Here is a 22,363-nt window from a genome sequence, read left to right as displayed (position 1 = left end):
GTCAGTCAGTCAGTTCTATACATCTCATGCACCCAACAGCACCACACTACATGACATCATACACACCTCATACTAGGACCCCTAGGGGTCCCTAAACCTCACGGTGAGGACCTGATTTCACGCTTTGATCCTCAGATTAGCCCAAAAGACCTTCCAACCTAATCACCAATGACTCAGCTCAGATCAGTGAGAGTGGCACAATACACAAACATTGTGGACATAACTGGGACGACTAGAATGAAAAGTGAGGAGGCAAAATATCTCGTCACAGCCCTCGTTCCGGTGCCAGAGTTGGGATGCCGTCCAACCAAAAGAGATGGGGTCCAGGGACCCCCAGGGGCAGTGGCGGAACAACTGAAAGCCGGGCCGGTAGGCACAGCACACTGATCAAGCCCCCCCCCCCAGCGCACACAAATTTTCAGGCCACATTTTCAGAAAATGTGCGGGTTTTGGGCGGATTGTGTTCGTTTTTATGCTTTATTTTGGTTTTAGGGTTAGGGTGAGCTTCCAACAGTGTATTGGGGTACCTCGAATATATTTGCAGTTCCATGTAATCAGCTATTTGAAAATAGCTGATCTACAAGCTCATGAATCATGACGGTCACGATACAAGGCGTTGTAAGCTTGTGGATCTGCTATAATAAAAAATACATACTTTTGTAAATATTTTACCATTTTACTTGTGGATCTGCCATTTAAAAAAAAATACTTCTGTCAATATTTTAACAATTCACATGGGGGTCCCTGGAACAAGATACTTTCAGATGAGGGTCCTCGGCCAATACTAATTTGGGGGTCCTTTATATGATAACGTTTGAGAGCCACTGGCATACACAGCACTCAGTTGAGTGGTTTTGGTATGGCAGCAGTTCGGCAAGCAATACTGAATGAGTGATGGCGGTGGATACAGCAGACTTCTATTGAGCCAGCCCTATCTAAAGGAGACTGTAGACATAGTCACACTTTCATATCTACCTCAGGTAAAGCTAATCTGACCCACTATCTAGCTGTCTTCATCGCCGGCAGTCCTAAACGACTGCGAACGACACCCTCCCGTCTCCAAAACTTCAGTTACACAAACACAAGGTGCTCTGTCCCAGTACAAAGTCCAACTGACACTTTTATCTTCTCAGCTTTAACACAGGTGTTGTTTGATTATCAAACACACCTGTAGTCAATTAGTCAAATCACAGAGTCCATGCTCATCATCCACCCAAGAATCCCCAAACTCCATCCACACATCATCACACTGTAGTCTAACTAGTCTCTACATAAAAGAAAAATAAACCAAGGGTACCATTCCAGACCTATACAGGACATATATATATACAGAACATTTGAAAAGGTTACAGTTCATGACTGCAAACAGGCTGTCTGCTTAGCCTACTGCTACAGCTACACAATGCTTCCGCCTGGTGGCCAGAGAAAGTCATTGTGCATTTCTACTATGTTCACAGATACAGTATAAACACATAATAATTAAACTGGTGAGTGTTGACCTGCTGGTCACTACTGAGCACCCTGTCCTGATCTCAGGCTAATATGCACATCACATGCACATCACATGCACATCACATGCACGACACAAGCACTCATAAGCTGCGCAAAACACTGGTCAGTGTTCTGTCAGTCTTGACCAGTGATTTTCTACATGTGTTGTTGACCGTCTAGTGAGAAACCAGTTGGACACAGCAATCAGTGATGGACTCACCATCAATGATTTTTATAATCTGCCACTTTTAATTCAGTTTTTTTCCTTAAAACCATGCACCTTACATTATCTGTCATTACGTCTAACTGCCCGATACCACTGCAATTTTTCCACCACACACCATTATGTATGTAATGCACCGTATGTATATTTATTATGTATGTTTTTCTGTTTCTTCCTTTCCATATCTCTTTATACCTTTCTCAAAACTACAATGATGGGGTTTGTGCAACAAGTAATTTCACCCACTTGTACCATCTGTAACCCTGTGATGTGACGATACATATGAGTTGAGCTGGGCTACAAATTATAGACCACATAGACTACGAAATGTTACATATATTTTTCATTTACTGAACACGGGCCAATTATATTCGTACTGGGATCTTTAAGTGAGCTAGGGTTGATGTGTGGATGTACTCAGATTCTCCCTCAGATATCTCTGCTACAACAGGGAATGACGACACTCTTTAGATATTGTCACTCACTGATAGTATTGCTGTTCTGATCAGGGACGCTGGAAGTACTTTAGAGCAAGGGGTGCTGGCAACGCGCGCGCGTGCATGGGTCCCTCGTGCGCGCGCGCGCGATTTTTTTCGGGTTTCGCGCGGATAAAGTTACTTTTTTTGTTACTTTATTTCGGTTTTAGGGTTATGGTTAGGGTTGGATTAGGGTTATGTGATTTAATTATTTTGGGGGAGCCGCGCCCACCGGAGAAAATCTCTCACACACTCTCACTTTTTTTTTTCCTCTCACAACGGCGTATAGCTGCAGACAGCACGCTGCATAGATACTATTTATTTACCATGCAGCATACATACACACAAACATACATACTACAAAGACAGTGTTCCATTTCACCAACAGCAGTGTGTTGGATTTTACCGTTACTTTTATTGGAAATTAAAGAGCCCGTTTATTATGCAAATCACAGCAGCAGCAGCTAGACGGTCAACAATGACACGCGCACACATTTTACCACAAAAAGGTCCAATAACAATAAGCCTCAGTTACAAAGTAAAACCACTCTGTTTTCACAATACTAATAGAATACAAAATAAAATAAATTGCACATGGATAATATCCAACAGGTCTGCCGCTCTGGCTGCGCGGCGGCAGCAGCAGCAGCAATAAACAATAATAAACACAAACAGTCTTAATATAATGCATGTCTTACTTATTTGAAGACTCCAAAGGTAGCTTTCCTTTCTGGTGTGTTGCCAATGAACTTCTTCATCAGTGGCTTAATATCCATCGTATCAAGGATGTCACTGTGGATGTTTAGTGTTGTCAGGTGCGTCAGCCTTTGCTGAGTCATTGTATTCCTCAGCCAAGTTTTTAGGCGGCGTAGAGTGGAGAACGTCCTCTCCGAGGACGCAGCAGAGACGGGTAGACAGAGACAGAGTTGTATCAACTTTTCCACTTCTTTGAGTGATGATCTTGTTTGAGGATGTAATCTTCCGACGAATCCAGCTACATCTTGAGTTGTCTTGAATATTTCTTTCTTGGAGAGGTCACCCAGCAATGTGAGCTCCGTATGGAGACGGTCTCTGTCAATCTGATCGGGGAGCTTTGCCACAAAATCCTCATTCATTGCTGTATAGACTCCATTTGCACCATCCATAAGAGTTTGCTCTCTCATGGCAGCAACTTGCATTCCTTCTTGGTCAAAACGACGATCTAGCTCGGATGTCACAAGTTCTAAGGCCTCATAGTACTCACGCCTCCACTGCTTCTCTCCCACATCTGTCACAATGTCCTCTGTCGCCTCTGTGTCCCTATAACGGGCAGGTGTTTTGCTGGTTCGTGGAGGAAGGGGCATTTGCAGATTGTTGTTTTTTGCACAAGCGGTCACTTTGGAATACATCTCATGGACAACACTTTCTTTTCTCTGGGCATGCATGCGCCCTCGTAACGCAGTCACAATCTCCTGTGTTCCCCTCGCGCTTGCCTTCTCACTTTGTAAAGACGTGGCTACAGCTTCACATGGAGCAAAAAGAGCCTGGCAGCACAAAAGCCCAAAATATGTCCTGCCTTTTGTAGCTTGTCTGTATAAACCTGTTATTTTTGCGCGAGCATCATGTCTCACTGACTTATCCTTCTCCAATATTTTTAGTGTCTCCAACAAGGTTGGATATGCGGTAATCACGCGTGAAATGGCCCGTGTGCGTACAGCCCATCTTGTGGGGCATAATGACAACAAGTTGCAGACGACATCATCACCACCAAACAATGACTGGAACAGCGACTTTCGCTTTGATGACTCCCCTATCACCACTGAGACGCCCTGAACAAAGTTTAACGTGTCTGCAACAAGACGAATTTCCCTCGCCACTTCTTGTAACACTAAATCCAAAGAATGATTACAGCAGTGCACATACAGTGCATCTATGCACTGCTCTTTGAGTTTAGCTTGCACACCCGAGATGCGCCCTGACATATTAGCAGCCCCATCAAAACAAAATCCCTTTAAACGCTCCAGTGGCAAGTTCAGGCGAATGAAAACATCTTTAATGCAGGAAAAAAGCGTTTCCCCAGTTGAATCTGGTGCATTGTAAAACCCTAGAAAAACATTAACTGCCTCCATTTGTGAATTGACATACTGTAGACTACAGGAAAACTGCTCTGATGACGTTATATCGGTGGTCCCGTCTGCAGTTAACCCATAGAAAGTGCTCTCTCTCGCGTCTTTCACAATATGTCTTTGAACAGCATGAGCGAAGATTTGCAGGATCTCGTTCTGAATAGTGCTAGACATCCAGTTGTCTCGTCTCTGTAGCCACTCCTGACATTTTGGCAGTGAATAGGTGCGCTCCATCATCATTTTCCATAGAACCCCACCTCTATGGTCCTGCCCTCTCAGTGGAAGACCGTTACTGCCAAGGAATCGTATTGACCTAAATATAAGTTCCAGGACTGTTCTGGCCGTTTCTTGGTCCTTAGCAACACACTCTGACAGCAGCGCATTAATGGGGGTCTTATTTAATGAAGCTAGCATTCTGACAGAGTCTGAATGTATATCAGACAGCTCGTGAACGCCAAACTTTGTAGTTGCTTTACGCCAGTTGCTAAAGCCTCCACTCGTAAATGAACTGGTCTTATCATGATGCTTTAATCCTTTTTCTATGGCTCTGCAGCATGTGAAGCATAGAATGGCATCTCTCTCTGTGTCATAACTCAACCATTTCCACTTGGTGAACCAACTCTTCTGAAAAGACCTTTCAAAAGTTTCGGATCCAAACTTCTTCCCAGGAAAATACATGTCTGGCTGACAAGGCTCGTCGGTTCCCGCTGGGGCTGGGGCTGCCCGGGCTGGTGGTGAGCCCCCGGCCCCCCCCCGGGGACAGGGGGGCCTGCGCTGGTCCGGGAAGGCCTCGGAGCTCCTCCGGAGATCCGAGGGCTCGGGCTGCGTTGATGATGTCGCTCCCACTGGGGCACGGTGTGCAGTTGTGACCGTGCTACTACTGCAAGAGGCTTGCTCATCCTCCTCATCCTCATCCGTGCTGCTGGGGATCATTATAGAACTAGAACAATCATCATCTTCTTCATGCTCGATTTCTGCATCAAGTTGAATCCTAGATGATTTTGCTTTAGCTGATTTCGAACCGAAAAAATCACTGATTCTTTTTTGCGCCATATTATCGAGTCTCCTCTCTCTGTCAACAACAGCAACAACAATCAACATCCGTTGCGTCTTCCGTACTGAGTGATCCGGTCCCGGCCAGGTGACCAGGTGACCATGTGTTTACGTTTTTCAACATCTATTTTATTCCCCAAAGTTGAATACATTATTGTTTTAATATATATGTGTGTATATATATATAATATATATGTATATAAATATTTTTTTAATGGAAAAAAAAAATTTTGGAAGATTTTTTTTTTTTACAAAAAAAAAATCAAAAAAATATTTTTTTCCCTCCCCACGCCAGGGGGTGCTGCAGCACCCTCAGCACCCCACTTCCCGCGTCCCTGGTTCTGATGTGGTTCTAGAAATTAAACATAATATGTATATTCACTATATGACATTAAGTAGAAAAACTGATTACAATAAACTAAAAAAACATTCCCACAATAGGAATGAAGTAGCTGTATACTTTTGACCCTGTGCCCGTGGTGTAAAGTAACTAAGTACATGTACTCAAGTACTGTGCTTAAGTGAACTTTTGAGGAATTTTTACTTACTGGAGTATTTTCCACTTTCAGTACTTTTACTTCTACGACACTACATCTCAGAGGCAAATATTGTACTTTTACTCCACTACAATTATTTGAAAAATGTAGTTACTAGTTACTTTGCAGATATAAATGATTACATTATAAAAAACACTTTAGCCCTATTTTATATTTGAAAATAGCCGATCTACAAGCTCACAACGCGTCGCATCCCAACAGGTTGTGAGCTTGTAGATCGGCTATTTTCAAATATTTCGGTACTCTTACTTTTGGTACTTTAAGTACATTTTGACACCAATACTTTTGTACTTTTACTCAAGTAAATTTTGAATCCCGGACTTTTACTTGTAACTGAGTACTTCTACATTGCAGTATTTGAGTACTTTTTCCACCACTGCCCTGTGCGTATTTGTAACAGCAAGCTTATTCTGTAAAGGAGTCTCTCTGCATAACATACACTCTAAACACTTAGACCCTCTATATACTTATAAAACAAGCTACAATGCAAAAGTATGGTACTTATAATGTGCTTCTAAGCATAATAATGTAATTTGACCAACACTGAAAATACTTCATAAACCTTGTTATAAGTTGTTATGTATCATTATAAACATGTATAACAAGTGTTATGAAGCCTTATAATGCATTGTAAATGTGATTATAATGAAGTATAGACCCGACCTTTAAGTAAAGCATTACACAATACACCTTGCTTTGTCTTTGCATGCATCTCTTTATTCATGACGATGTTTACAACATCTTGGATTATGTATTCATTTAAAAGCCATGACAGGTCACCACTGTAATAATATGTGATACAATACAGATATCTACTGTATGAGTTTAGGATTAAACAGAGTCCCAAAGAGAGAAAAAACCCAAATTAAAACCATGAAAAAGAGTAAATATTGCATCATGCCTTTTATACCACGGCTGTGCTTTTCTAAAATACATGCATGTGATCCTAAACATGTTTAAGGAACACGTCTGATCTTCATCGCTACAGCCTTCAGGGAGTACTTGTAACCCTTCCAGGTGCCCCAGTTTACACCTGTTGAATCATGAGCCGTCTTTCCCCAAAGGTAAACACCATTGGGATTAGCACGGAAACAGTCCCTGTGCCAAAATGCACCGTAATAAAGACTTGCACAGTGCCTGGCCGCCGCGTCCTGATCTTTGTCAAAGGTTGAGAATTTCATTCCATTGTGATAGGTCAGTGCGTCTCCTGCTCCTCCATCCTTGAAGCCAGCAACCTGCAGCTTGTAGCCATCAGCCTCAGAACCCACAGAGAAAGAGGAGTAAGAGGCAAACGCTGTGTTTCCCTCAAAGTCTTCCATGTCCACCCTCAGCTGATACTTTTTGTTCTTGGTAAGGAGATGCATGTTCTCCAGTCCCAGCCAGTACTCGCCTGATGCGTCTCCAAACCCAGCTAGGTACTCTGCCCAGGGTCTGTAGAAGTTCACAGTGCCGTCCACTCTTCTCTGGAGGACTGTCCACTTCCCTCCATCTGTGTCCATGTCACAGTAGACCTTGGCAGGAGTAGTAGTGGGGTAGATGTTGTACACACCACTCTGTGTGGAGACGTTTTTGTAGATTTCCTCACAGTCCAGAACCAGGTTGAGATCGCAACGAGGAGCAGAGTGGACTGTTGCAGCCAGAAACAGAACTAAAACAACAAGTATCATCTTGAAGTCTTTAAGTCCTTGTTGTTCAGATCAAAGGATGACTGAGTGTGTTGAGTGTGTGTTCAGCTCCAGTAGAAGGTTCAATGCAGTCTGAGTTTAAGAGAACCTTCATTTATAGTTAAGAATGATGACGTATTGAAACTAAAGAGATAGTATGATAGTTAAAAGTATGCTGCCACCAGACAGACAGTCTGACTATACTGGTTATCAGGATATCTTTGATGAAACCAGAAGACAGAGATAAGCATTACATCTAAATATACTTTCTTTAGTTATCTGCCATTTGATCAGATGCTTTCAAATTGTATCAAACAACAAAATTAAAGTGTATTGGCTACAAACATTTAATTACATCTTCAAAATATGTTTTCCACTCTGTCTAGATATCTAATTGTATAAGTGTTATGGACGGCCACTTCTATGAAAATGTTATTGAAAAGTTGACAATGAGTCCTTCATCATCCACCTACAAAACAAGTCAGGTTTAGGAGATTGAGTTTTTTTCCTAAGAGTCCATCTTTTCAAACAGTAAATAGCAGCTCATGTTGTAGCTGATCCTGCAGGTTGACATGGAACATTTCTCTGCTTTGTCAGTGTGAATCCATCTGAAATGATTCGACTTGTGAACTTACTGTTAGGAAGTGTGTTTCTCTCACATATAGAGAAGATATTTACTCAAGCCCTATATTATATCCCAGCCAGGGCTTTAAGGTCTGCGGACAAGCTGTTGATGGTTGTTCAAGTTTGCAGAGAAAAAAGCACATGGAAGTACAGTTCACAATAAAAGGTAAACTAAAGGATTGAAAAGTCCAGAAAAGCCGCAATGGCTTGTTTCAAATGGGGTCTATATATATATATATATATATATATATATAGTTTAGAATTGCAGCCTCCATTTTCTCTCTCTCTGTCTCTCTGTCTCTCTGTCTCTCTCTCTCTCTCTCTCTCGCACACGCACGCACGCGCGCGCGCACGCACACACACACACACACACACACACACACACACACACACACACACACACACACACACACACACACACACACACACACACACACACACACACACACACACACACACACACACACACACACACACACACACACACACACACAATGAACCACTGTGTATGTGTTTCACACACACAATGAACCACTGTGTATGTGTTTGGATACTTGATTCATCTGTTCCATTCTAACTCATTAAAAGCTACCAAGGATCAACCCAAATCTCTTTCAACCTGAGTGTCCATCACTGATAGCTGCCTTCCTTTGAGCCCGGCCCCCTTATCATATCTGCCAAAAGCTGACACCTCGTATGCGCACGAACGCACGTACGAACACGCACGTACAAACAAATAGTGAAAATATCTACATTAATCTACCTGCTCACGACACGTCACAACAATGAGAAGTGAAGTTTTGTACTACCTCCGAACAGAAAATGGCTCACATGGGACTGATAGACAAACGGAATATTTCTCTTAATTTGGGGATAAAACACTGTTTGTTTGGTGTAGTAGAGTTACTTTAGAATTTGGCGATCTTAGAATGTTAGTCTGGTGGGGCGGATGCCTAGAACCGGCCCTTCTTTTATTCAAAGCGCTTCACAGTGGCCACGGTTACATGGACACTTGTATTCGGAATGAATACACTTCTATTCGGAATGGATGAATGGATGAATTCATTCCGAATAGATTTGCTCATGTAAACACCCCAATTGGAATAGAATATTCCATTCCAGTCTGACCCGAATGCATTTTCATTCGGAATAGGAGGGGTGGTATAGACCGTTTGAATCGGGTTAAATCAATCGGAATTGACCATGTAAACACTTTATTCCAAACACTCCTGTCTGTTTGGAATACATGCATTCCTTTGCGCATGTTCGTGCTTAGTAGGGCTGTCAGAATTGTCCAAAAATGACCTATCAAATCTCTAATTCGGCCACGGTTGGTGCTGAGAAGCGCTCGCTCCTGCGGGATAAAATTAATGATTCTAATAGCGTCATTTAATGGTCACCAGACATGTCAACCCAAGACAACTCGACCAGCCGCGAATTTGAGACAGCTGGACCCAAATCGACCGGGTCTGGTTGTCTGAAGTAGTAGCTCTGTGTAACCCCTAGAGGGTAGTAGAGTACAAGGTACAAGGTGACGGTGAGGGAGGTCCTGAGTATATTTATAGTATATTTAAGAGTAAATATTGTAAGCATGCTCCCCCAGTTGCATACTTTTTTTTAAGAAGTGTTTTTGTAAACCTTCTTTTCTAAATGAAATAATAATGTATGCCTTATTGTGTCTGTTTTGTCCTCCTCTCCTCTAAAATCATTTGAAAGTAGCAGATCTACACTACTTGCCATCATTAAACACAACACAAGAGGTGAAATGATTTAAAAATAAATGTTTTAAACTGTTTTAAAGTGTTATTTGTCTAATCCCTTTAGTGTTTAACTCTGGTATAAAGAGTAAAACATTTAACAACACCCCACTTTTTGCTGTGTACAAATAATATAGTGTATTCAAAGCACAGCATACAATCAATAAAGGCATTACCATTATAACTATAACTTTTCTTATATATCAGACTTTTATACTTCATGTGATTATTCACAAAACCCCTAGGAGAGGTCTTACTCTGCTATGGGGATGGATGGATGATGGTGCTGATGATGATGGCTGCTAGCCTTAGGAATGTGATTGATGTTGTTGATGGCCTGTGTCTCTGTGTTTCTCTGCATATAGCTGCATTCTATATACAGTTTTAACTTTAAAGGGACATTAAGCATGTATACAAGTCTTACATCCATCAAGCTATGGGGATGGATGATGGTGCTGATGATGGGTGCTAGCCTTAGGAATGTGATTGATGTTGTTGATGGCCAGTGTCTCTGTGTTTCTCTGCATATATCTGCATTCTATATACAGTTTTAACTTTAAAGGGACATTAAGCATGTATACAAGTCTTACATCCATCAGTGTTTGAGGTGATGAAAAGGAAATAGGCTGAAGCTAAACATTTATGATAGCCTATCCTTCCTTAAATGTATAGCTCTCATTATTAACATTAAAAAGATATGCCAATAATAGAAATACCAGATCCTTTAGATTGATTGAAGTTTGCACAGGAAAAGGTACGGAAAAGGTAAAATGATATAACCAACAAAAAAAAGCCTATAGTAACTGTAGTTACTAGTTACTTTCCATCAGTGTTTGAGGTGATGAAAAGGAAATAGGCTGAAGCTAAACATTTATGATAGCCTATCCTTCCTTAAACAAGGACACGGTCATATGCTGTGTAGCATACATATTCACCTTGTAAACAAAATGTAAGTAAGATGAAATATGCAATATAAATGCAATCCCAATTATAATATTTGCATCTCATATACGACAACACTGAACGTCACTTTATGATGTTCTGTAAACGTCCTCTGGGTGGCTCCCTCTAGCTTCCATTAGCCTCCATTAGCTTTGTAACGAGTGCAACAAAAACACCAACACAGTCCCACACCAATACAGTCTTGAAGCTAAAGCATTCATAGAAACTTATTATAACATGGCAACTTTGCACTTTACCTGAAAAGGGGAGAATAAAGTGAGTGCAAGAATAATTGTCAGACAACACAGATTGAGGATCGCCAGGCTGAACCAATTGATAATAGACACACTGTAAGGATTTAGAGCTGAGGTAAGGAGGTGTCTAATGGCTGTGCTTGAAAGCCTTATCACATCAAGAAGACAATAGGGCTTGAGGTAAGGAGGTGTCTATCTCAATGGCTGTGCTTGCTTGAAAGCCTTTGGGCTTGTTTCACCCTGACAGACAAATAATAATTCTTTGGTAAATCAATGTACATATTATTATTATTATGTCTCTCTCTCTCTCTCTCTCTCTCTCTCTCTCTCTCTCTCTCTCTCTCTCTCTCTCTCTCTCTCTCTCTCTCTCTCGCGGTCCGGGTCGAATTTGGGTCGAGTTGTCGGGTCCAAGCGGGTCGAAAGCGGGTCGACCGGTCCGGGTCGAGTTGTCTTGGGTTGACATGTCTGGTGACCCATTTAATAAGCCTGTAATGGTTAAGCCCAGACTTGTCCAGGAGAACGAACGCTCCGAGGATTGCTGGCCTAGGCTACACTTATATGGATCTTTTTCTAAACAGGTATTTTAGTCCTCAGTTTTTAAAAAGAATCCCTGGCCACATGGCAAAGATTATTTTTTTTTAAATCCCTGTCCACACGTCAACGCAGAAACGCATTGATCAGCATGCAAGTTTCAATTTTAAATCAGATTTTATTTTATTATTTGTATTTATTTTATATATGAGGGGCCAAATACATAATACATTTTTAATCGCATGTTAAGGCCCAATACTGCAATAGCTGCATTATTTTAATAGCATACATTGAACAAAAATAAATGAAAACAACATTATAAGGGCTCATCAATTCATTACATGGGCAGCCGGAACGGTCGCCCCAAAACACCCCGCCCCACGCACCTTTTGAGCGGGCCATCCACGGCTGCTCCATGGTGGCTGGATTTTGACCCGGGGCGATTGTGTTTTAGGGCGACAGACCCGTTATATTATACCTCTATGGACAGAACCGTGTGCGCACCGCGCGCTACTCGGCGCAGAAAGAGGATTTTCGTCACAGTGAATGAGTTACAGCATGTTTCAAAGCTTTTTCATAATAATACAAGATAACGTGACACTCGGCATAATGAGTAGCTTATACTTTCTACTTAAGTGTATATTTTGATGCCAATACTTTTGTATTTTTGCCATAAATGAGCGTGCCTTGTTTCATAGACTGTATGTGTCGCGCGCGCTCTCTCTCTCTCTCTCCATTTATTATTATAATGACCATGAGCGGTCCGGTGTTTAAGTATTATTATTTATTATTATAATGACCATGTGCGAATGCGCGATGACATCATCGTACGGTACCTACATGAGAAATGTGACAAATACTATAGGCTAGCCTACGTTTTACCGTGTCTGGTACCAATACAAAAAAAGAAACTGGTCTGAACTTGTAGATCTGCTACTTTTGCATTAAAACGGCGATGACAAAGGAACACAGGCTTGCACAGCATACAACGCTGCCTGGTGCGTTGCTTCCGGGCCTGCCTACGACCGATAGACCTCCGCCGCGGAGGCACAAGGGGGCTATTGCCTCCTCCCATGCCCACCAGGGGAAGCTCTGCTCCGGGTAGTGGCTCCTGGTCCATGCCCGGGCGTAGGCGGGAACCACTTTGCGCATGTCAAAAGTTATATTCTGAATGAATGCTTTGGTCATGTAAACGAGGAATACTTTTATTCAGGTCCCATGTAAACAGGTGAGTGGATCAGATTCCTCTATTCAGAATGAGTTCATTCGGAATGAATTCATTCTGAATGAATACATGAGTGTCCATGTAACCGTGGCCAATGTGAGTTACATTCACTCATTCACACACATTCACACTCCGGCGGTGGAGGAAACCATGCAAGACACCAACTTGCTCATTGGGAGCTGTTAGGGGTTCAGTGTCTTGCTCAAGGACACTTCGACACTAAACCAGGTGGAGCCAGGCATCTAACTGGGAACATTCCGATTCCCAAGCGGCCGCTCTACCACCTTAACCAGTGCCGCCCGCATGCACCTGAGTGTTGTATGTCTATCCAACCCAGCCAGACACGCAGGGTTTCTACAACAGCATGACTTTATCAACCAACAATGAGAGCATGAACGCCCAGACTAGATATTTAACTTGATGTAGAACAAGATAAAGAGAGAGGGGATTTTTTTCTGCAAATGTATTTGTTTCCTCGTCACGCAGCACCCTCCACCATCATAGTTTTTCTTCCTCATACCTTCACCTTTTGTTCCCCTCGGACTGTGACTTATTTATCTGTGCCAGTTTCCTTCTCTTTCCACATAACAACAGCTGTCATTTGCCTCAATAAATTAAACACAAATTATAGCTATAACAAAACAGCATATACTAATGCAGCATATACAAGCTTGTAGATCGGCTATTTAAAAAAAATGTTGCCTCTTTCTTATACATATTATTTGACAATTTGGCCAATGTTTGGCTAGTTTTGTAGTATAGTTTGTTGATTACTTTTGAGTAAGTAATGGTCTTGTTTGTGTTCGTATTGACGCTCGACAAAGCCTGATGCAACGCGGTGGATTCGAACCCTCAGCCTGGTGGGCAGGCACTTCACCACTGCACCACCCGAGCTCCCCTAATCATATAAAAAGCTACATGGAGTCTAGAGATTAGTGGGTTAGCCAGCTTACTTGCTCAAGGGCAACCCCCCGATGTGTAAAGAAGGTGTAAAGAAGAGTGGGAAGCCTAAATCAAAATTCAGAATTTTGACCAATTTTCCAGGCTAATTCTGACTTTGACCTTGATTGTGACCTTGACCTTCGACCTATCGATTCGATGGCAGTGTCCAACTGGGACATATCCTCCTGGTTTCTCTCTACACCAGGGGTCTTCAACAGGGGGTCCGGGACCCCTAAGGGGTCCTCAGAGTTACTACCGCGGGGCCACCAAATCTTTGTGTGATTATTATCACTAGATTATCTAGATGTTTAATTTTTAAATTATGATGTAAGCATAATAATAATTAAAGAAATAAAGTTAAAAAATAAACAATATATAAAGGACTGGCCCAATAAGCAGCTGGAAACAGCACAGAGTCAGGAGGTAGATTGCAACCAAATGTGCTTTTATTCATCCAAAGTGCACAGACAGGATAAAGGCATCAGCAGCAAAAGGTGACATGGTGGTCGGCAGCTCCGTCCTAATACTTAACTAAAACTGAGTGTGTTTGTTACTGGCAGCCTTTTATACTCAGCTGAGCCAATCAAGTGTGAGTCAATCAAGTGTGGTTTCTACCATGTTGCAGGTTACCTCAAACATGCAACAAATCTAAACCACACATTCCATTAAACCTCTGAATCAATACCCCTGGTAAATACATATAACGTATGCACCCTATTGCAAAACACCATATCACATCATTAGCAGCTTCCAATACACAACACAACACCCCCCTCTCTCTTCTACTGTGGTCCAGTCCAAACCCATATATGGTGCTCGGGCACCCTGGGGACTATTTTGCCCGAACACCCTGGAACAGACAGACATAAGCAGTATTAAAATCACTATCCATTCACTGTTTTTGTATGCCTTTTGTTACTGACCTGTATGTGAAAATATAAAATAAAAAAACTTTGAACAAAAAAAAAAAAATCACTATCCAACATCACATATATATTGCCAAATATTATATTGCACTAAAACATATTGCACATTCCTCTCCCCTCACATATCAGCTATTTTCTGTAAAGACGTTTGGTGTAGAGGGAAAAAAGAGCAGGCCAAGTACAGAGCCAAAGGTCAAGTTTAATAATTATTGAGGGTTGAAGTGGTTAAATGTGTGAAAAAACACTCACATTCATTGAAAAGACAACAACAAAAAAACATAAATCGACACAACACTGATCATAGTGCTGTCAAGTGATAAGTGGCTAGGAAGTCCCTGGTTCTCAACTAAGGGGTCCTTGACCCAAAAGCAGGCAAAGGACCGTAATATATTGGACACTGACTTCCTGGTCAACACCAAACATGTGGTTCCATTTTTGAAACATGTTGAGACTTGAAAATCACTATTGAAGACTGAAAGAACACTGACCAATTTAACCCTGCAAATCAGTGTTCTTATGGTGCTTATGAGTGCATGTGCTGTGTGTGTGATGTGCATCTGTTGTGCACGTGAGTGTTATAGTACATAGGTCTATCCAAAACTAGATATTCAACTTGATGTTCACAGATGGATCAAGATACAGAGAGAGAGATAGGGGGAACTTTGGTCAAATGTATTTGTTTCCTTGTCGTGCATCCTCCTCCATCAGAGTTTGTTTTTCATACCTTCACTGTTTGTTCCCCTCAGACTGTGACTTAATTATCGTTGCCGCTGACACTCCAGAAGCGTCCCATTGGAAGAGGGGGGGGAGGGCCGGGGAGAGCTTACGTGATGGCCCAATCACATCACTTGCTCGACACGGGAGGAACGGCCCCCACCCCTCCCCTACCTGTGTGTTTTCAGTGCATGCTGGGCGCTGGTTTCAGTGGCTTGCTCCGTTTCATTCAAACTCAAATCTCAGTCAGACGGTCACGAATGCAGAGGCAAGAGTCAGAGTCAAATGCTATCGTAAGGCGGGGCGGGGGGGGGGGGGGGGGGAGTTGAAAAGCAGAGGGAGAAAAAAGCTTAATACAATTTTTTTTTTTAAATAGTTGAAGATGCCACATGTTTTTTTTTACAATAAAAGACATGTTTGCTGCTGCTTCTGTCCCCGAAAAAGTCAGCAGAGTGAAGTGAAGCAGGCAGACACAGGGCTCTATGCTGAAGTTGCCGTGCCCTCCAAGGTGCAGCATTAGACTCAGTTGTTATTAATATGTTTCAGATCAATCAGTTGGATAATAAAGCCATGTCTCTGCCTCTGGTTTAAACTTTATATAATCTTTACAAGATTGCATTTGAAGAATTGCCAAGGCAAGGCAATCATCAAAAATGAACAGGTTTCTAGCGCACACTCCAATAAGGTTGAATAAAGTAGGCCTAGTATTTATTTTTGGTATGAATATGTGTAAAAAAAAAAATATTTCATTTGCATTGTGGTGATATTAGGCTGGGAAATTGTCATGTGTAAAGATAATTTTGGTCTGCTGTCTGCTTAACCGACTGGCTGCTGCACAATGCTTCTACCTGGTGGCCAGAGAAAGTCATTGTCAGTGCATTTCTACTATGTCCACAGATACAGTATAAACACATAAGAATTCTATAAACTGCTGAGTGTTGACCTGCTGGTCACTACTGAGCACCCTGTCCTGATCTCAGGATAATATGAACATCACATGCACATCACATGCACATCACATGCACATCACATGCACTCATAAGCAGCACAATACTGGTATGCAGGGATACACCGATCTGTGTTCTTTCAGTCTTGACCATACAGCCAATGACAGAGATGTCCAGTACAGCGAAGACTGAAATAATCAAAAAACTATTAATAATTTAAAAAATCACACCCAGTGTGAAGTGGGCGGTGTGTGGTCATCACAACATGACTCACTTTAAAAAAAGGATAAATGACTTTTTTCCATACTGCTATTCATAGGGCTGCACATGTGTCATGTGTTTCGCTAGCCAATCACAGTCCTGAATTTGCAAAGTCAGCCAATCACATTACAGTTAGTGGTGATGACACTAGCTGTAATGTGATTGGCTGATATGAAAAAAGTATCGATTTGCATTAACAATGGAAGGGTTAGGGAGTACACAAATTTTTGGGTCGGTGTCCAAAACTCACTTATAGGGGGCGGCTACACCGCCCCAAAAAGGTTCTACCATAGAGCCCAGGGGGACACAGGTCAACTAAAAATACAGGGTTTAAATGGTGAAATAAATAGATCTACCATCGGACCTATCTGGGAGTGTGTGTGTGTGTGTGTGTGTGTGTGTGTGTGTGTGTGTGTGTGTGTGTGTGTGTGTGTGTGTGTGTGTGTGTGTGTGTGTGTGTGTGTGTGTGTGTGTGCGCGCGCGCGTGAGTGTGAGTGATACTTTAAGAATATTTTGATGCCAATACTGACTACATACTATGACATGTCTTTTATAATCTGCTACATTTAAATGCCTCATTTTATTATATTCTTTCCTTAATCCAGAGGTCTTCAACGTTTTCAGGCCAAGGACCCCCTAGCTGAGAGAGAGGTGAAGCTGGGAGCCCCTCTATATTTTATGAAAATTGTGTTTCAGATTTAACTTTTTTTGTTTACTTGGTCTGTTCTTTTTTCCCTCTACGCCAAAAAACTCTTTGCCAAAAAATTGACGATCTACAAGCTCACAATGTCTTGCGCTGCGAGGCGTTGTGAGCTTGAAGATCTGCTATTTTTTGGCTGAAGTTCTCCTCAGAAATAGGATGCTAGGGTTCAAGTGTTTAAGGTAAAAAAAAAATCTTTCACACGAAGATTTGGCGGACCCCCTGTAGTAACTCTGAGGACCCCCTAGGGGTCCCGGACCCCCTGTTGAAGACCCCTGCCTTAATCCATGCACCTTATGTACATTATCTGTCATTACGTCTAACTGCCTGATGCCACTGCAAGTTTTTCCACCACACACCTTATATGTATGTAATGCACCGTATGTATATTTATTATGTATGTGTTTCTGTTTCTTCCTTTCCATATCTCTTTATACCTTTCTTAAAACTACAATGATGGGGTTTGTGCAACAAGTAATTTCACCCACTTGTACCATCTGTAACCCTGTGATGTGACGATACATATGAGTTGAGCTGGGATACAAATTATAGACTACATTACAACTTACCATTTTAAACTTTCAGCAATGTAGACATTTATTTTTGTATTATTATTTTTGTACTGAACACGCCAGATTTGAACACACAACTGGGATCTTTAAGTGAGCTAGGGTTGATGTGTGGATGTACTTTCTCCCTCAGATGTCTCTGCTACAACAGGGAATGACGACACTCTTTAGATATTGTCACTCACTGATAGTATTGCTGTTCTGATGTGGTTCTATATGACATTAAGTAAAAAAACTTTTACTCCACTACAATTATTTGAAAAATTGAGTTACTAGTTACTTTGCAGATGTAAATGATTACATTATAAAAAACACTTTAGCCCCATTTTATACTTAGGCTATTTGAAAATAGCCGATCTACAAGTTCACAATGCGTCACATCCCAACGTGTTGTGAGCTTGTAGATCGGCTATTTTGAAATATTTCAGTACTTTTACTTTTGGTACTTTAAGTACATTTTGACACCAATACTTTTGTACTTCTCCTCAAGTAAATTTTGAATCCCGGACTTTTACTTGTAACTGAGTACTTCTACATTGCAGTATTTGAGTACTTTTTCCACCACTGCCCTGTGCGTATTTGTAACAGCAAGCTTATTCTGTAAAGGAGTCTCTCTGCATAACATACACTCTAAACACTTAAGGTTGTTACACACCGGCGAATATAGCGAATATACGCAACATTCGGACTCGTTCCGAATAATTAAAAGACGCTTTTTCGCTTCGCTTTTTCGCTTTTTCGCTCCATGTACGGAGCCATTGACTTTATACGTTTTTTTTTTAAAAAAACGCATTATTCGCACGAAAAAATCACCCCGGTGTGTAAGGACCTTTAGACCCTCTATGTCTATATACTTATAAAACAAGCTACAATGCAAAAGTATGGTACTTATAATGTGCTTCTAAGCATAATAATGTAGTTTGACCAACACTGAAAATACATCTTAAACCTTGCTATAAGTTGTTATGTATCATTATAAACATGTATAACGAGTGTTATGAAGCCTTATAATGCATTGTAAATGTGATTATAACAAAGTATAGACCCGACCCTTAAGTAAAGCATTACACAATACACCTTGCTTTGTCTTTGCATGCATCTCTTTATTCATGACGATGTTTACAACATCTTGGATTATGTATTCATTTAAAAGCCCTGACTGGTCACCACTGTAATAATATGTGATACAATACAGATATCTATTGTATGAGTTTAGGATTAAACAGAGTCCCAAAGAGAGAAACCCCCCCAAATTAAAACCATGAAAAAGAGTAAATATTGCATCATGCCGTTTATACCATGGCTGTGCTTTTCTAAAATACATGCAAGTTAACCTAAACATGTTTAAGGAACACGTCTGATCTTCATCGCTACAGCCTTCAGGGAGTATTTAAGACCCTTCCAGTGGTACCAGTTCACACCTGTTGCTAAATGATCCGTCTTTCCCCAAAGGTAAGCACCGTTTGGATCAGCATGGAGACAGTTATTGTACCAAAATGCACCGTAATAAACACTTGCACAGTTCTTGGCCGACGTGTCCTGATCTTTGTCAAAGGTTGAGAATTTCATTCCTTTGTGATAGGTCAGTGAGTCTCCTGCTCCTCCATTCTTGAAGCCAGCAACATGCAGCTTGTAGCCATCAGCCTCAGAACCCACAGAGAAAGAGGAGTAAGAAGAAAACGCTGTGTTTCCCTCAAAGTCTTCCATGTCCACCCTCAGCTGATACTTTTTGTTCTTGGTAATGAGATGCATGTTCTCCAGTCCCAGCCAGTACTCGCCTGATGCGTCTCCAAACCCAGCTTGGTACTCTGCCCAGGGTCTGTAGAAGTTCACAGTGCCGTCCACTCTTCTCTGGATGACTGTCCACTTCCCTCCATCGGTGTGCATGTCACAGTAGACCTTCGCAGGTAAATTACTGGGGTAGATGGTGTACACACCACTCTGTGTGGAGACAGACCTTTTGTAGATTTCGTCACAGTCCAGAACCAGCCCGAGATCACAACGAGGAGCAGAGTGGACTGTTACAGCCAGAAACAGAAATGCAGCAACAAGTATCATCTTGAAGTCTTTAAGTCGCTCCTTGTTGTTCAGATCAAAGGACGTCTGAGTGTGTTGAGTGTGTGTTCAGCTCCAGTAGAAAGTTCAATGCAGTCTGAGTTTGAGAACCTTCTTTTATAGTTAAGAATGATGACGTATTGATACTGAAGAGGTTGTATGATACTTAAAAGTAAATTCCGCCATCAGACCAGTCTGAGCACACACACACGCACGCACGCACGCACGCACGCACGCACGCACGCACGCACGCACGCACGCACGCACACACACACACACACACACACACACACACACACACACACACACCAACCAACCGCATCATTCAAAACATGCGAGGCACAAGGTGCGGCCATAGTTGAATGATTAAAGAGCTCGCCTTGGAACCCAGAGGTCCCAGGTTGAATTCCAGGCCTCAGCAATGTGTTGAAGTGTCCCTGAGCAAGACACATGACCCCCAACTTCTCCCCAAGATACTGCCCCCTAGTGCCCACTGCTGTTCTTGACATGGAACATTTCTCTGCTTTGTCAGTGTGAATCCATCTGAAATGATTCATCTTGTTGTTTACTTACTGTTATGAAGTATGTCTCTACCACATAGTTTCTCTCTCTCTCTCTCTCTCTCTGTCTCTCTCTCTCTCTCTCTCACACCCAAAAGCAGGCAAAGGACGGAAATATATTGGGTACTGACTTCCTGGTCAACACCAACAATGTGGGTCCATTTGAAACCTATTCAACACCAGTGGTGGAAAAAGTACTCAAATTCTGTACTTAAGTAAAAGTACCAATACTGCAATATAGAAATACTCTTTTACAAGTAAAAGTGCAGAATTCTAAGTTTACTTGAGTAAAAGTACAAAAGTATTGGCATCAAAATGTACTTAAAGTTGCAAAAGTAAAAGCACTAAAATGTTTGTAAATAGAAGATCTACAAGCTCACAACGCGTCGCGATGGGACGCGTTGTGGGCTTGTAGATCTGCTATTTTCAAATAGCCTATGTATAGAATATGTCTAAAGTGGTTAATGTATGTTAATATCATAATTTATGTCTGAAAAGTAGGCTAACTAAGTGAATTGTAGTAAAAAAAGGTTTAAGTATTGGAAAAACTCAAGTAAAGTACAAATACCTCAAAATTGTACTTAAGTACAGTACTTAATGAGTTTGAGAACCTTCTTTTATAGTTAAGAATGATGACATATTGATACTGAAGAGGTTGTATGATAATTAAAAGTAAATTCCGCCATCAGACCAGTCTGAGCATACACACACACACGCACACACGCACACACACACACACACACACACACACACACACACACACACACACACACACACACACACACACACACACACACACACACACACACACACACACACACAGTGTCCAATAATGACATTAACAACTATAATAACACTCCACAATCATATTCCACGGAAACCCTCCATCCACAGCCTAGGACCTCCTGTAACCTAAAAGTTAGCTCACCTCTGATAAAAGTTAGGTGCCTTCGCATCAAACTATTGTGACACTGCATTCAAAAATCCTGGCATGCCCTTCATTAATCACTCATCATGTCAATTATCTTTTGTGTCTCTCAAGTTTACTTGTTCCAGTGTTCCATTGGCATTTTATCCTTGACGTTTCCGTGAGAGGCATTTAACATCTAATTATTACGTCTAATAAATCAAATCAAATCAAGTGTAGCTTGCAGTGTGTGTTTTTTTTCCATTGTTACAGGTGCATGCCTTGGACTTTCTCATCAACAGAGAATACCTGATCACCTTAATGGAATCCACAACTATTCAAGCTACCTTGCCAAACCAAACAAATGGTTTAGCTGGTAGAACGTGATCTCCTTCTCTCCTCAAGTAACACTGTCCTTTGAAAAGCCGGCAATCTCTTTAATAGCCATGTGATGTATAATAAATACGCACCCACTCACCTTTGCAGCTAAGTGACCCTTTAGCGATGTCTGCATTGTCTGTACTGATGATACTCAATTATTATTATCCCAAATAATTAGGATCCCCCCCTTTTTTTGGTGGTTAAGTGGCTCAATATTTAATGCAGACATACTATTGTTTTAAAATATGCAGCACATTGGAATAGACCCTATGACACATTAGGAGTCCATTACATTTAGGGCTAGGCCAATGTGTTTTTGGTCAAATTATTAATTTTGCATGACCGTGGCAAAAATGAAATATTGATGAAAATGTCCATAAATACCCCTGATGTACTATACATATAATAGGAAATAGAACAGGAAATTTAAAAAAAGCAGTAGTAGAGGACTATTATGAATGGATGACGTATGAACGTGATTACATGCAACAATGAGTCT

General features: G+C 41.5%; 2 protein-coding genes across 2 annotated transcripts; both read right to left on the bottom strand.

The window, feature by feature from the left end:
- Positions 1–6,600: 6,600 nt before the first annotated feature.
- On the bottom strand, positions 6,601–7,644 carry LOC311055431 (microfibril-associated glycoprotein 4-like). Its single transcript, XM_084071623.1, has one exon. The coding sequence runs from the start codon at positions 7,570–7,572 to the stop codon at positions 6,862–6,864; it is 711 nt and encodes a 236-aa protein (XP_083927749.1). The 5' UTR covers positions 7,573–7,644; the 3' UTR covers positions 6,601–6,861.
- Positions 7,645–19,113: 11,469 nt separating this feature from the next.
- LOC311055428 (microfibril-associated glycoprotein 4-like) lies at positions 19,114–20,115 on the bottom strand. The gene has a single exon (XM_084071620.1). It carries the CDS (start codon positions 20,017–20,019, stop codon positions 19,306–19,308), a length of 714 nt encoding a protein of 237 aa, XP_083927746.1. The 5' UTR covers positions 20,020–20,115; the 3' UTR covers positions 19,114–19,305.
- Between the last annotated feature and the right edge of the window lie 2,248 nt (positions 20,116–22,363).

The sequence above is a fragment of the Gymnoscopelus microlampas genome, assembly GCF_963454915.1.
Source record: "Gymnoscopelus microlampas genome assembly, chromosome: 11".
NCBI lineage: Eukaryota > Metazoa > Chordata > Actinopteri > Myctophiformes > Myctophidae > Gymnoscopelus > Gymnoscopelus microlampas.
This window is presented reverse-complemented; position numbering and strand designations above follow the sequence as displayed.

What these genes read in the sequence shown, in the direction of transcription:
- LOC311055428 (XM_084071620.1), bottom strand. Translation starts at nt 20,019, where the DNA reads ATGATACTTGTTGCTGCATTTCTGTTTCTGGCTGTAACAGTCCACTCT.
- LOC311055431 (XM_084071623.1), bottom strand. Translation starts at nt 7,572, where the DNA reads ATGATACTTGTTGTTTTAGTTCTGTTTCTGGCTGCAACAGTCCACTCT.